General features: G+C 34.5%; 1 protein-coding gene across 17 annotated transcripts in view; it reads left to right on the top strand.

Annotated features, from left to right (window-relative positions):
• The window catches only part of LOC119641713 (protein lap4), a 309,554-nt gene that overhangs the window by 111,833 nt on the left and 180,606 nt on the right, over window positions 1–17,115 (top strand). For all 17 annotated transcript variants that reach the window (XR_005247877.1, XM_038040526.1, XM_038040525.1 and 14 more), the window contains 5 exons: window positions 2,230–2,388; window positions 4,691–4,877; window positions 4,985–5,073; window positions 5,298–5,570; window positions 7,417–7,659. Coding sequence is in view for 16 of the 17 variants with exons in the window: in XM_038040526.1 (XP_037896454.1) it covers window positions 2,230–2,388; window positions 4,691–4,877; window positions 4,985–5,073; window positions 5,298–5,570; window positions 7,417–7,659 (951 nt within the window). In the remaining variant the exon portion in view is untranslated. The remainder of the gene's footprint in view (window positions 1–2,229; window positions 2,389–4,690; window positions 4,878–4,984; window positions 5,074–5,297; window positions 5,571–7,416; window positions 7,660–17,115) is intronic.

Raw genomic sequence — 17,115 nt, 5'->3', positions numbered from 1 at the left:
AAGTAAAAAAAAAATTTACACATAGAGACGATGCGAGAGTGGCTGAACTCAAACACCTGTCTCATAATGTTCGCTGACAAAACGGGTTATTTAAGTGTGAGTGAGATTATCCCTGCAAGCTGGGGGGTTCCACTATACAGGGAATACCAGATCGATTTGTATTGTGTGACTAGGAAACCTACTTTGGGGAGGGTCCGACGTTTATCTGCGTTTATCTCATTATTTATAGTTTCCGGTCTTTGGCATTACCAAAGCTACCGCGATACACCGCGGAGATCCGTTTTCTGAGCATTCCCAACGTCATTTCCCAATACTCGCGGTGCTTTAATTTAAGCTGTCAATTCTTCGAAGCTTTCATACGATGCAGGATTTTCGAAACCAAACACGTGTGTCGGCAGAAAACAACTGGGATGATCTGCCCTGTGCTCCGGACGAACGCCCCTTCTCCGTACTTTGCAACTTACCTGACTCTGCTCACCTATTCTCTCTTTCTCTCTAATTCTCTTTAATAAAGAAAATAAAACTTCCAGTACATCGCGTAAACAATCGTTGAAAAAAATTTATTGCTAGGCCTTGAACTCTTCTCAGTCAATAATGTGACGGCCATAGTTCGGAGATTACCACGTGGGACTGAACTTTTCGGCATATCCACGTAGCTCACCGTACACTTCCCTATAACAATGTGTACTCGTTCCGTGCTATGTAACGATTGACTTACTTTTTATATTTGAATTGATTATCGTTAGTAATCAGGCTTAGGGCACTACAAAATACGAATTAGATGAGCCACTTTTAGGAGATTTTGTTGTTGTTGTTGTTTTTCCAGTTGGCCGATCAGTTATTAAGACGACTTTTGCTTACATTAATATGCCAACCATAGATCAAATATACAATAAATTTGCAAATGCGCGGCCAGATCACGTTCCTTTTACAATCGAGTTCGCGACTTTAAACTGGGATTAGGTGCGTCAACTTTTAGTTTTACCTCTAATGTTATACTGGTCTACAATCTATGGACAGACGGGTGTACATATTTTTGAATATTACACCGGTAAAGATTACATAACTACTTTACAAGTCGTTGAGGGGAATGGAAGTATTTCTCCTCAAATAGCAACAAATAGAAAAGTGACGAAGGCGGGAAAGATTTTTTTATAACTTTTGGAGACTTTATCAGAGTTTAAAATCATCTTTCTCCTCGAACTTGTCGATAACTCCAAACGAAAGCTTGACATGAATTGCTTGCCAGAAATGTATTAAAATCGGTCAGTTTTTTTTTTTGAAGCAGCTTTACTGATCTCCTGTCTTTAGTTCAGCTTAGTGCGCCGAACGAGCTATCTGAAGAATGGCATGACAATTTGAATACTGCTTTGAGGACCTAAACTAGCAATATACATATAAATTTCCTCTTGGCGAATATCGGGGAATCAATGAAACGGAAAAGTTTAAATTCGTTAAATTAAGTCAACTTTCAGTTTTGTAGGCGGCAAAACGGTTAAGCAGCGTTTCCGCATTTTCGACATACCCACTCGTATGAACTGAAAAACTTTTACCTCAACACATGATACTTAAAATTTACTAAAGCGAATAAAATCTTTGTTTAACGGCGTAGCCATCGAAACATAGAAAGCGAATAAGACGAGGATTTACTGTATTTAGTTTCCTTCAATTTCTTTTCATTCTAAAGTGAAAGAAAAGAAAATGATGAAATAAGTGTTTCTTAGGAAATTTATAAAAGTAAAAAAAAGAAAAAGTCCATGCTTTCAAGTCTAACCCATCATAAAGTGTAAGGAATTTTTATCTTTTTTTTTTTTACAATTATCTTTTGATTTTTGACATAAAATGGTTAGGACATAAAAATCTCTTTCCAATTGATTGGAATGAATTCGACACAAAAGAATAAATTCCTTTCATAACTAAAACTAATTTTTTTTTTTTTTGGTGTACTATGATTATTTTTGCATGTGTTTGTTTGTTTGTATAAGTGTATCTCTCTCTCTGTATATATATATATATGTATGTATATATATATATATATGTATATATTTGTATGTAGCTCTGTGTAAAGGCGTCCTACATATTTACGTACATGTAATAGTATGCTGGTTTTATTATTATTATATACAGAGCCCGGATATATCTAATATATATATATATTTTTATATGCATTTTTTTTCTTCTTATTTTTCTATCTCTCTTCGTGTTGTATTGTGTGTAAATAAATCACAGGAAATTATCATCAGCAAAGCTGATGGAGAACGCCTGGGCATGCACATTAAGGGCGGTCTTAATGGCCAGCGTGGCAATCCTGTTGATCCTACAGATGAGGGTGTATTTGTATCTAAAATTAATTCGGTTGGTGCGGCACGACGTGATGGAAGGCTTAAGGTAAATTATTATTATTATTATTATTATTATTATTATTATTGTTCTTGGCTACACGTTGTTGTGAACTCCTTTTACGATCTCTACTGTAAATCTTAAAATAACTGTTGTGTACTGTGTTGCTATGTTCTCTTACACAAACAACAGTTGGTTTAGTATGATTTCTTAGTGTTCTGAATGCGAATACATTGTATGTGTGTAGTGTGGTGCCTTGCAAAAATTGTGACAGAGCAAAAATGTACGTTTTGCTCCTCTAGGAGGAGATTATTTTTTCCGCTTGTTTTGCGTGAAATAAGTAAACAGAAAATTTAGTGCAATTTTATGTTGTTGTTTTTCTCTTTTCTGTGTTGCTATTGTACTTTTCAAGCAACGTACTTTGTTTTTTTATATAGCGATGCAAAGGCTTTTTATTATTAAGATTATTTTCTTACTTTGCAAAAGTTTTTTATACAGAAGGCCTATGCTAACCATGCATAATGACTTAATTAAAAATACTTTAATTTAAAAAGTTCACAAAGAATTTCTTAAATATTGAGATAGAAGATTTTAAATTCTTCCCTCACTATATTTCCATATCTGACTACATTTCTATTCTGGCGGTAACAGTGCGCCTTAGCAGTAGTATTATTTAGTTTAGTTTAGTTCTTAGCCTTTAGCCGAAAAAATCGTTTAAAAATCGTTTGGCACTTTTTTTGCTTTGATTATGGACTTATCAATAGGACGATCGTGATTAAAGTGAGAGTCAATTGTTCATCGTCTGCATGGCTTAATCAAGACGAGTTGCATAGAACAATCGCGTTATTTTGAGCGGTTTCCTACTTGCAACACAACCTTCAAGACTAAAGTACCAGATATGAAAGTTTGGGTATGGTCCAAGCTTACGTCTATTACATACCTATGATAGATGCCTATGCGTTTGAGGATAATTACAGCGATCGCGAATAGTCTCCGAAGGGCCGCACCAAAACGGTCAGGCCTCACATGTCGGTTTAATCGACCCATTCCCCGAAAGTTAATACCCAAGTTCATTTATATATACTGCGTTTCCACTAAAATATATCATATGAATTGTCGATCATCATTTCTGTTATATAATCAATTCCAGGCTTAGCATATATCTGCCATTAATTCCCCCTATGAAATATTAATCAATATTATGCAAAGCATATATGTTTGTAGATACCCCTCTATAATCAAGTTTTCGCGAAGGTATCAAATTACGCGAGTTTTCTCATGAAGATTCATAGCGAGCTCGGTGTTTAACCAGCGTAGCCATTCCGAACTCCAGGAGCTTGTCTGGCCATCTCAGTAATTCTCACATCACAGACCTATTTTGGTAAATCGTGGGTCTTCACTTTGGTTGAATTCTTAGTAGAGAAGTCCGTAGGCAGACGACTCCTGACACTCTCGGTAGCTCCCCAACTAGGGGTTTCCGTTACCGGAAAAGCGATTAAGATGAGTCTAAACTCCACACGATTCGAATATTTTTCTACATTCACACTGTAAATTATTAAAAATAAGTAAAAACGCTATAGTAGGGCCGTCGTCTATTATTAAATGGGAGGTGATCGAAAATTTGGTCTGATTCGAATTTTATTAAAATATCTTAAAAATTGCCGCCTGTAGGCTAAACACAAAAAGACATGCTTGGCAGGCGAAAGGATGATCAAAGAAACTTATATCGGTTCAGAAACTGATCGTTAATCGATTAATGTAATAGAAGGTGAGTGTATCCAATTTCTTTGGCGTGTTGCATACATCGGCATAAACTTCATGCTTGTACAAGAAGCGGTGACGCGGGTGCAATAATGTCTTCAAATTTGTACTTTTAGGAAGGGTTTGTCGGTTTATTAACGGGAAAATCACGTCCACCCTCAATGATGACCTATGGGCGTCATGTCGGAACATAAATCAAACGTCAGTTTGCTGTCGTCGTTTTTGCAATTGCCAGTATCCCAAAACTAGAAGGACGTAGGGACGCACACAATTGAAAACTAACAAAGAGTAGAAATACATTTCTGTATTTTTCAAGTAGAATTCTACCACTGGACTCTTCCCTACCATTCTTTGTTGAAAATCGTGATAATGTTTCAAAGGCACCAAATCTACCCTGGAGTATAGTTATGTAATTTGAAAAATGCTAGAAAAAAAAAGAAAAAAATTTCAGCTTAAACTGCACAATTTCAGTCTCAGTTAAATAAATGCGATTTTCTTAAACTTGAAGCAACGCTCGCATGCATATCTTATCGAACTTAAATGTTTCGCATTTTTATACACTCTCCATCTTTCATCTCTCCATGTATAGGTTGGTATGCGTTTACTGGAGGTTAATGGTAATTCACTGCTCGGTGCCACACATCAAGATGCTGTTAATACTTTAAGGACTGCTGGCAATGAAATTCATTTGGTTGTTTGTAAAGGATACGATAAATCCAATTTGATTCATTCCATTGGTACGGCCGGAGGCATGAGTACCGGTTACAGTAGACATGGTATGTACTTTCACAAATCATACTCACATCTATGTATGTATGATTGTCTTTTGCTTAAAATGACTGCAATATTTTATGTTTCCTCTATTGATTTTTACATTTTCTAGGATCGCGTGCTTCTGAAACTGGTTCAGAGTTAAGTCAGAGCCAAAGTACTTCCAGTTTAGATCGTGAAGATGACGAACGTCTTAGACAAGTACGCATTTACTTACATATTATTATTATTTAGTTACATCAGATACCTTGACTTTAATGGTTTTTTTGTATTTTTTTTTACTTTTTTTACGTTTTTTTTTTCCTTTTTTTTTTTTTTTTTTTTTGTTTTATTTAACCACATAATGCAACTATTTTCTTACACACTTGCCTATGCCATCAACGTCGGGGAACGGTTTAAATGTTTGGTGTTGTGTTGATCTAAAGGATTTTGAAGTTTTTGCATCAAAAGCTGAAATGAATAATGAACACACAGCCGCACAAGTGACGCCGTCTACACTGGCTGCAGTAGCTGCCTTGGCACACCCATCAACCTCAACAACAGCAACAACAGCAAGCGCAAACTTGAAATCGACCCCGCAAACGGCAGAATTGCATCAAACGCCTCCACACTCAACTCATGAGCCAGTTGTGGCTCTGACTGAACATCCTGAACAATCCTTGACGGCTACGTCTAAAGAGAAGAGTACGCCTGAAAAAGTAAGTATATTTGCTCTCTTTTTGAATGTTATCTTATTCGACCAAACGCCTGTGGGTGTACTGAGTACACTATGTTGCCTCAAGTGTTTACTTTAGTACTTTACATATAATCCTTTAATTTTGTTTTTTTTTTTTTTTTCTCTTCTCTTCTTATTTTATCTCCTATACAAAAAGAAGTGTTTCTATGTGTATGTGTGGGTGTATATGTTTGTTTATAGATGAACGTTAGTGTTAAACTATTTACCTTAACGCCATTGCAAGTGCAAAATTTTGCTGCAGTTTAAGTAGAGTGAATGAACGGATGAGAAGAGGGAGGAGAGGGAATATTTGAATACAATTTCACTTTTCGTATAAATTTTCAACTGAATGAATAAATGAGTCAGAAAGTGAAAAATAATGAAATTTATGTAAATATATGAATTCTGCTCTAAGCTTTGTTTTAACGTTGAATTAAAAAAAAAAACAAACTTAATTTTTAAGGTGTGTTAACATACACACGCATAGACATAATATTTAAAAGACAACTAAAATTTAATTTAGCTTGAATGGTGAACAAACTGCATTGAATTTCGACGTGACTTCAAGCGTGCACATGTATAAATATTTAAATAAGTTCCTATTACGATGAGCATGTGATTTGAAAAAAAATATTATTTACAGAACTAAAACGACATTGAAAACATGCTTTCAAGGCAAATGCTTTCTTATTTATTCTCTATGAACGATATGCAAAAGCGCACGCTCTGCTAATTATGGTACACTGCTTCTAAGAAAATAAACAAGAAATGTTTTGTGGTAGAAGAGGCAACTATTTCTTTTTTTTTTCGTCATTGGCTTAATAGATACTTTGGATTTTCTATAGAATAAGGGGAAAAGCACTCATTATTTTAAAAAAAATTTCCCTTGACACTTTGTCATTTTTCCACCTTCTACCACCTGCGTCAAATGGATCTCTACTTCGATTTTACAATCTAATATCTTACCTGTTGAAAGCATGTCTTGAGAGAGTGTTTATGTTTATTTAGACTTCAAACAAGAACGTGCCAATGTAGTCTAATCGAGAGAACCCTTGAGACTCAGAGCGATTCGAAAGCCTTTCAACAGATTACAAGTTCAGGATGAAGTTTTTGATTTTAATTATGATCTTGGCTATGGGATTATAAATACGTTTGATGTCTTTCTTGCTATTTGGCAATAAAGATACGAGTTCTAATTGCGGACGGAGTGGAGTTTGTGCGAATGTATGCAATGCACAGAAAGATTTGAGATGTATACACCTTTTATCATATGTAAACCAGAATCACGTTTTGACTCGATCTGAGCTTGTCTTGCCATCTATCTGTCTTGTATTTGTGAGTTCAACCTACAGGTTTCAATTTTTGACATATTTAGAGTAAATTTGATTCAGTGATGCACTTTGACCCAAGGACGAACGCCACTGAAAATGGTTCGGATGTTCGGAGTACTTTCTTGAGCATTTGCCTTATGATGCTTTATTTGAAAAATTGTTATATCAATGACTGTATTAAGCGAAGCGAGTATTGAATGGGTATCCGCGGCCCATTGTAGTGTGTTTATGTGTTCTCGCTGAATTTTTATATCCATCCTTAATGGATAAGAGCATGACTGGCGTTCAATTCCAGTCTGCAATGTCGGCAGATATTGGTCAGAGGCCTCGCGAAGTATGTATGCATATGTATTTTTCATGAGCGTAGTCTCATTCACATCACATATCTAACTTACATCGCTTTTTAACTCTCATGATGTACCAAAATGTTATACAGATAGCTTAAAATTTATAACGAAATTGTGTACGCTTGCAATGATTTTTTTGGTCTATTTAAAGGTGTTGGAAATTGTTCGAGCGGCCGATGCTTTTACATCAGTTCCTCCGAAATCACCGTTAGAACATCACGATCAGGATAAAATTCAAAAGACGACAACAGTCGTTATATCCAAGCATACTTTGGATACGAATCCTTCGCCACAACAGACTGGAATGCCGTTAGCGACAGTGTCAACTACATTACCCGCAACTGTACAGCCACCGTCTTCTCTCTCAACCAATCAGGCGCCATCATTGCAACAGGTATGTTAGCTATGAGTTTGTGTGAAAAGAAAAATAAAAAATAAAAATAAAATCCATCTTAAATGTCTACTTAACCTCATTCAAATCAAATCAAATGTGTCTTCACCCACTTTAAAAAAAAAAAAACAAAAATAAAATTTTGTATAATTTTTTATATTCATATATATCTGTGTGTGTAAAAGTGTTTGAATTTTGTGATAACTGTATTATTCAAATTAATTCACTTAATGCTATTGAAGTTTTTTTTTTTAAATACTTTGTGTTCCACAATCGCACATAATTCCTCGCAAAGTTATTAATTATGCGTTTGTCTAAAAAACAAAAACCAACAAACCAAAATGAACTGAACCGAACTAAACTTTCTTTTTTGTTTGTTTTTGTTTTTTGTTTTTATGTTTTCCCCACTAAATTCAATATGTGTCGATTCATTCACTACACCAGATGTGTTTATGTTTTATGTTGTTGTTATCATTATTTCTTTCTTTTTTTCACATCGTTACTTTTATTTTCTATTCTTCTAAACGCGCTCATAAATACTCATACCTATGTAGCAAGAAACAACATCAACAATAACAGGAACGTGTGCGCTCTGTTATTTATCTTTAGTTAATTCAATTTTATTATGCAGATGCTTTTCATTTTTTCCCCCCTTTTTTTTTTTTGAAAAATTCACCATCAACGGGATATGGTATAACAATTTTTTCATCCAGTTTGTAATGCTTGGAAATTTATAAGAGAAGCTGCATTAAGTACATACATCATTGATAGGCGTAAACTTCAGAACCAGGTTTAGTCATATCTGAGCCTCATGTCGTCTTGTCTGCCGTCTGTATTGTAATTGCCGAACGATTGTTCTGTGTATGCCAGCACTACGGGGTAAAAAGTTGGATTGGATCATACGTCTTTGTGGACGTGATTTGCCCATAAGTGATATATAAAAGTTTAAAAATTAAAATCCCCATGCAATTAACCAGTTAGCTGTGTTGCGACGTATATATGTGCGTCATGATCAATTCATCCGTCCTTGGCGCATTTCTTCGTAACATTTTATCGCTATGAATGTGTATTTACCACGATTTTACACAACCTAATTTCGTCATGTTTGACGGATAAATCGACGTTGGTCCACCCAGTTAACTGGTTGAATACTACGTCATCGATAACTCGCAATTCAAAACATTTAATCTTCTGAACCATATTCGAACCTCCTCCATCCATTTGATTAAGTTTGCGCAACGATTCGTCATAAATGCATTTACATAGATACATTTTTGCAAGAAAAACGTCTTTGTGTGTCGCTTTCACATAATATTACTACTCTTACGGCAGGTAATGATTTAGAGTACTAATGTACTAGTGCTATGTCCGAAAAAATAAGACCAAATTAATTTTTTCTTTGTTAAAACCATTTATTATTCCAAATATATTTCGTCCCCTTCAGACATGGTACGCTTGGTGATTTTCAATCCCCGATACAGCCTGTTATAGCCTGTTTTCGAAATGGGCTTCAGAATAGAGTCAAAATAGTGTCCGCAGAGCGCTCTTCTGAGTTTAGAGAATAACAAAAAACTACGCAACAATCTTGGCTGAATTTTTTGCAAAATCCTCACAAAGAGCCGATATAGTGTGAGATGGTGCAAAAATCAAGAGTTGTTTTGCCACAATTCCGATCTCTTTTTGCTAATACCTTCGCGATGCATATAACCCAAATAATATTCCTTGTTAACTGTTTGGCTTGGCCAAACATCACGACAATCGAAGAACACGATTATCGTTGACTTGATTTTTGAGGGACTTTGGTCCGAATTTTTCGTTTTTGGCTCAACTTTTGCACGATCTTCGCTCAATTGATTGTTTTTCTCCATGTTGGTTGCGTAGATCTTAAGCGCATAATACTCAGAAAGCATCCTTTCGCAAACATATCGTAAAAATCGGAAAAAATACTTTTTGCGTCGTACAAAACAAAGCTCAGCTGCATCACTAACGACATTTATGGTGCGAAATTTGAAAATTGATGTCTACCGCGGTTTTATAAATTGGGAAAGAAAATACATCTAATATTCCATTTAAAGTAACTGGTCTTGCGTATTGGTCATAGTAATATATCTACTAATATTTAATCAATTCATCCAAAATCCGTTCGCTTTCAGGCGAGCGTAGTAATCACAGGTGTTTGTCTTCTTTCCTTCATTTATTTCGATATTTTTGTTTGTTTTGCATTTATAAAATTTAAGCTCAATTATTTTATCCCTTTTTCCGGCCAAATTTTATGTAAATGTGCATATATATATATATATATATATATGTATATATATATGTGTATAAATGAACCCACAAAACGGATGTATGAAAAAAAACAACCTGTAAACAAAATTTTTGGTTTTTAATTTCTTTTCTCTTTTGTTTTTTTTTCCTTTTCGTCTTTTTCATGCTTTTTGTTGTTATCGAGTTTTAATGTTTTTTTAATCTTTACACATATGTTACATATTTGTATATGTATGTGTAAAACATGTTACGTTATTTGTTGTGAATATTTTATTGTACGTTGAAATTTTGCGTTTAGGTCAGTTTTTTGCACATGTGTATGTACTACGCATATGCATGTGTGTGTGTGTGTGTGTATTTTTATTTTTTTTTACATATACCAAAATTGCGTTTATTTTTCATGTATGGTTTTAACAGCTTATTTCCAAAAATTTTTGAAATATTTTCATATACGTACACATGCAAAGCAAACTCTTTATAATGTTATTTGAATAGTTATTTGAATTTTACATTGTCCGTTTTTCTCGGTATTGTTGTCAATAAGCGCAAGTGCATTACACTGTTCTCCTAACAATTGAAAAAGGGTTTTGAATATTGAAAATTTATTCGATATATTTACGTCAACACTATGAAGATTGTTTAAAATTTATATGATTTAAGAACCGATAGCAGCAACAGCAACAACAACAGCAACATATATATACCTTTCAAGACGTGCTGACGCTTATTTACAACTTTGTTGCTAATAGATTTTGTCATTTGTCGCTCACGCTGGGAGAAGGAATAGTGCGCTGTGTGCCATCTCTGGTTAAAGCTATGCCAAGTTCGTACAGTACAATGTTACGTTCTATTATAAAAAGCCTTTCAGAATCATTTTCTGAATCCATTTGGGAATGCTTGAGCGCGAATCTGCCAGCCTGTCCAGGCAACCTTGTGTTCGCACTATAGAAAGCAATTTCAGAAATGAGATTTGGTAGACTGACTTCGTTTTGGGTCGAGAATGAACAGCACTGAATTTTGAAAGTCATTTGTTTCTCAACTTAATCCAAAAGGGGTAGTAAATAAATGCGGAAATTTTGGATAGGGTGGGATAATTTTTTGAACCTATTTCCACCCACCGATTCTTACATGAGTTAATCCATTTTGAAACCGCTTCGCAACAACTACATCTTCAATCAATTCATCAATTAATTTAAAAGCAAAATATTTTCTTCGTCGTCTCAGTAAAATAAATAAAAAAATTGTATTGGGCTGTGAACGAATCCTTTACGTCCGTCACCTTTATCATAGACAAAAAAAAAACAAAACTAAATTTTTATGCTCGTTGGCGCTTTACATTGCGCTTTATAAGTAACGACAGGAAACCCGGAAAGCAGTACTTGTTTCAATTTATGTTGCACTACAGGGATGTACTTTGTCCGGTTGAAGGTATTTTCAAATTTTTTCGCCAAATTTGAAAGCGATGTCTTCATTTTTGCGAACGAGAGAATCCTTACAAAAAATGACGGGCAAGCAAACAGAGGAAAATGCTTCGTTGTATTCCGAGTATGACACTGGTCAAAAAAGTATGTACTTTATGGGGGTTTGGGGAAGCTTGTCTCTGAACGTTGTATAGGTTGTGACAAAAGAGTAAACTTTTGACATGTTTAAATCGATTCTGAATTTAAGGCTGATCAAGGGTATATTAACTTTATGGCGTCTCTGTAGCTTCGTTCTGGGCGCTGAAAACACAAGATGGAGTATACACTACAATCTTCGGTGGCGGGTACAAAAAAAGCGGTATTTACCTGACATTCTAAGATAAAGTAGTTGCTATAAATTATTGATTGTTCAAAGAGAGCGCTAAAAAAACGTCGTAGGCCTCGATTTAGGTGTAGCTACAGTATCGGGGTTCGGTCAGGGCAGTTGTTATCTTTGTTAAACCATCCGCTTCGGCGCACTAGTACAATACTTTGCGACTTTTCGCAACTGGACCGTCTTTCGCTATCAATGCATGTTGGTAATATACCATTGCACGGGTAATGCGCTAAGTTGTGTATCTTACTTTTCGTGCTACCTAATGCCGATGCTGGCTTTATTTGGACATCGCTTTTGAAGATAAATATAAGACAATAACATAATTATGGTTACATTTTTCGTCATAAGAATTTATGATTTTTTATATAACTTTATCAACTAAACTCAAAGAGTCGCTCATTTGCAGTTGTCCCTAGGACAACTACATCTTGGACAAACTAAATATAAAGACATTTTAAGTAAATATTCCTGAATTTAATACTCATAGGGTTTTTAATTAGTTTACGTGGACTTCAGGGACTTAAACTTGGGTACCATACCGTTACGAAAACTTCTCCTAAGTATTTTAAGACAACGCATACGACCAGTAGCAATAATCGCCCCTGGTCTTGGGTGTAATGGACTGATTATATGAATGTAATTAAAATCCGAATAGCGGTACTGTGGGCAAATAGATTTTTGAATATCATACGAACAGCGGCTAGATCGACGAAATAATGTGCGCGTCTTATCATGAGATTTTTCAAAGCTGAACGGATCTTTTATCGTTTTATTCGGAAAGCGGAGAGTTGACGATTTAATCACAGCCGACTTCCGACCGTAGTTCACATCGTATTGATAGAAAAAGTTGTATAAAGTATTTATTTCACGCTTTTGTTTAATAATCCTTTGTAGTCTGAAAAATGTTAAAACTATCAAATTTGCTTCGCATATAGTTGCCATCACAAGACGTGACTGAAATGATAAGTAATTATCGTAAGTAGACAATACCCGGCGCGAAAGGTGTACAATATATTTTTCGAAAACTTTTTGACATTACGAACAAATTTTAAGCGAAAACAAACCTAGAACTCGCATTCGTTTCGTATTCACAAGATTCTCAAACCTATTACTGTTAAAAATGCTTTACGCCGATCAAAGGCGAATTTTCCACCGAGAGCTTTTAAAATCTTGGGAAGTTGAAAATATAAAAGATAATCGGTTTTGATGGAGATTTTTCGGCTTACGCCGATACTAACAAATGCACATAGAGAGAACGGTTAATATACAATAGGGACAAAATGATTGCATGTTGTGTACTATTGTTCAATAACAAAGACATATGAGGTCTCTAATCTAAAAAAATTAAAAAATTAAAAGTATTTATAATGGGTGTGGCAAACTTCAAGCAAGATGTAATTACGATAGAAACCACAGGTTTATAATTAAAATGTGAACAATTTTTGTTGATACATAAAGTATACAATATACGGTTATGTTATGCTCTGCAGATACCTAAGTGCGTACTTTTGTGGTGAAGTTTTTCATAAACATTGTTGAATTTCGTTACAATAGTAATTAAATTGTTATTTGGGCTGTACTGCGTGTGACAGTGTTTTGCTAAAACCACAATTGTACGAGGGACGTGCACAAAAAAAAAATAGTTGATTATCATGTCACAATAGCGAGCACCACTAATTGCTATTATCATATGACTACCCGCATTTTTGCAAAAGAATGGTCGGATGGTGCCTTCTGCCTAAAATCCGCACCGTTGTGGACGCGTTCATTTTTCAGCCGTCATTTGCAGATTTTCTGAACCTCAAATGCGAAAACGTTTTTGATCGTTGAAGTCCAAATCCAAGTTCCACGTTAATTATGGCACAACTTATGTACTATATATTTATTTATTTATTGCAAAACGTGGATTTAAAGGCTGCCATATACCAGCTTAGGCCATGTGCTCGCCCATATTGAAAACTGGGGACTTGAATTTCTGATCGCTGAGTTATTGGTAGCGATCCTTTGCCTACTCAGCTACTCATAGGGGGTATGGTGTGTTATTAATATTTTGAATAATTGCTACGGGCGTGTCTATCATTCTTATGTATAAAGAACTGTTGTGACTCTACTTTAGTTTACAAGTTAATAATGGAAATTTTCAGTTTTTCTTAAGGTGCTTTATTATTTCTTGCTATTGTTAACTTTCTTGTAGGCTCTTACTAAGTCCAGTACTCCAACCAGCAACAGTGTGTCCTATTTTTGTAGTCTACACTACACTTGTGGTATAAGGGCATATCAAGCGTATACGGACGTATGCATAATCCAGAACAATTTAATATACGCGCAACTTTCAATATGCCGATCGATTCTGAATTATCCTCTTAATCATTTTGTCTGCCCCTCTGCTAGTCTTGCTTTCCTGTGTTCAACTTGTATGCCGCAAATTTTTGAGATATTTTAATAAAATTTGATACACTGACGTAATTCGGTCTAACGACGAAAGTTAACAACATTTAATCGGATCGGACCACTTTTTCGATCACTTTCCGTGTACCTTCTTATTTTAAAAAGTCATTATATGGATAGCTGTAGGTTGACGTAAAGTGCCGCGGCCAAACAATACTTTTTGTACTTGTTAGTAATTGGAAAGTTGCAAGTAGCATGGTATGGACTGACATCTGCGCTATGATTAAAAATTTCGATATATGGCCGTTCCAAAGAAAGTGACACATACGCAATTAATATATCCAACCATCGATTGCTATAGAACAGATGCTACAAGCATAGTTGTTTCTATTTGTTATTACCTATAGCTAGCTATATATTAATTTCTATCATCTATATGTAGATATTAAAGCTATTAATAATTTCAAGCAATTTCTAATCGTATTCACTTTTATAGGAAACGATTTTAGCCGACCTCCTCCTATGTGTTATCATGGGTAAATTGGTTCAATAAAAAACGTTGACAGTTAAAACGTTAACCAGGGATCAAATGATACACGAGTATAGTTCTGCATTGTCTAAACGAAATTTAGAGAAAAAGCCTAGCTCTTGCGAAGTTTATTAAATGCATTTAAGGGTTTATTGTATATATGTGTGTGTGCATGCATGGGAATGTTTTTATATTTGTGTATATAGCTCCAGTTGTCAAATTACAATAGCAACGTACATGATATAGTAATGACTGATTATTTCGACTTTAGTCGAATTTCATGCCACCCACCACCCTTTAAGCGCTACAAGCCTAGTATGTAGCACATAGAAAGTAATTTGCAAGAACGCTTTAGATATAAATATGATATACATTTTAAAAAAGGCGCAACAAATTCTTTGCAGATAAGAAAAGATGACAAATGCAACACTTGGCTCTGTTAAAATGCGAATTGCAGAACTAATTCCTATTTCATATTTATGTCTGAAAGCAGATCCCCAGTTTTTGTCGAGAAACACTTGCCAATTAAAAAAAAAAAAAAAATGGAAATCAAATTTGCATCGAGTCTGTTATGGCCTATGGTCTACACCCCGGGTTCATCTAAGCTTTCCTTCTGACATTTTACATCACTAACCATGAATTTTCTATCAGTTTATGCTATGTTAGGCTGAAACGTAAATTTCTCTATACTCTCTGTAAGTTTTGAATTTTAATGCGAAACTAAAAAGACAAATGCAATTTCGCACTTTGTGGATTTCAAATGTATATATATGTATATATATACATATATATGTATACAGTGTATATATGTTAGAAGGAGCCAAGAAGTTTGCATATGGTTTTAGTAAAGATTGTGGTGGGTACACACGCAAGGAAGAAAACACAGAATCCGCAGAAGAATCCAGTCTTATTCTTGTTGTTGTGTTGTAAATGTATGTTTCTTTCTTTTTTTTTTTTTTTTTCTTTCTTTCCAAGTCAATGTAATGATTCTTAATTTATTTTTGCATCATTTCCAACTCTCCTGCTATTGAATTTGTCTATGGATGTTATCTCTTAAACAATTAATATATAAAAAACAAAAACAAAGAAAATAATACAAGATGTTATGCTTAACTGATTGAAATAAATTTCTTCACTTTTTCTCTTGTCTTTTTCGTATTTTTGGTTTGTTTCTGATTTCTCTTTATTGCAGACAAGTGAAGAAAATGAAACTGCTTAACAAGCGGATTTTTTCAACTATAAGACTGAAATTTTATTTTAAACGCGGTTTGAGATCAGCACCACTCCTTATTCATATTTGGCCTACGGTTCAATTTTTCTTCCTTTCAGTATCCTCTCTGTCCTTCCATCCGTTCCCTCCGTTTCCCTTGTCCTTTGTTGTATATCCGTCAATGTATATATGTTTTTGTTTAAAGGTAAAAAAAACAAACAAACAAACAAAAAAACAGTTAAAAGAAAACTAATTAGTAAGTTTTCTCTCTTCCTTTTAAAAACTGATAAATTGCAACTTTGACTTAGTGTAAAATCAATTTGAAAGTAACATTATCATGTACATATATAACTGTTTCAGAACTAAAAAAAAAAAAAAGAGAAAAAAACAAAGAAAAAGAAAAATTAAGTGAAAATTGCGTACCATAAATTATTTGCTCTTACTTGCATCTATGGCCGTTTTTGGTTGTTGTTGTTGTTTTTAAACTTTTCTATACTTACGTAACTCAGCAAACAGCAATATGAACGAAAAGTAATCAGAATTATGAGAATAGGACGCAGATCTCCAATTATACCTATCACTCGAAGATGGCAATTTTATGGCATTTTCGTTACGCGTGGCATATAGCTTAAGGACACCAGTCCATTCCTCGCTCGTCCGTCTATCTGCGTACTATCGGAACTTGACATAAGTGGTTTTAGTTCATTTTCATGGCTCAGGTTCGAATTTGACTTTCTTTCAATATCGGCTTTCGTATCCGTCACCAAAAAAAAAAAAGAAAAAAAAATTCCTAAATATTATTACATGTAATTTAAAGTTAAAATTTTGTACAAACATTGAACTCAGATATCTAAAAGTTGATTGTGTAAAAGTGAGTGATTGGCGAACAATCTGCAAACAAATTTTTCTATTGTCAGTGTGGTGGGTATTTGAAATTCGTTGGAACGAATATATCTCATAAGTATATTTGTAGCGAAAAGAGAATTTTTAATTTACATAATACATGCACTACGATCAAAAAATACCAGGAATCAATCGAACACTTTCCCATATCATTATTAAATTTTATTATTATTGTAATTAATTTAGCCATGGAATGAATTGTAAGACTAAAGTTTTAAAGCACTAGCTTTGATGGCTATCGACTTTTATTGAAAATCGCATTAGAGACTTGAATCCACCATTGAGTTGTTAGTCGAGATTCTTTGCCTACTTGGCCACTCAGGCTGTGTAATTTAGGCGCCGTTTAATTAAGAGAGTCGGTAAT

Source organism: Glossina fuscipes, unplaced genomic scaffold (assembly GCF_014805625.2).
Source record: "Glossina fuscipes isolate IAEA_lab_2018 unplaced genomic scaffold, Yale_Gfus_2 174, whole genome shotgun sequence".
Taxonomy (NCBI): domain Eukaryota; kingdom Metazoa; phylum Arthropoda; class Insecta; order Diptera; family Glossinidae; genus Glossina; species Glossina fuscipes.
Note: the sequence above shows the minus strand (reverse complement) of the source record. Positions and strands in the feature narration are given on the sequence as shown.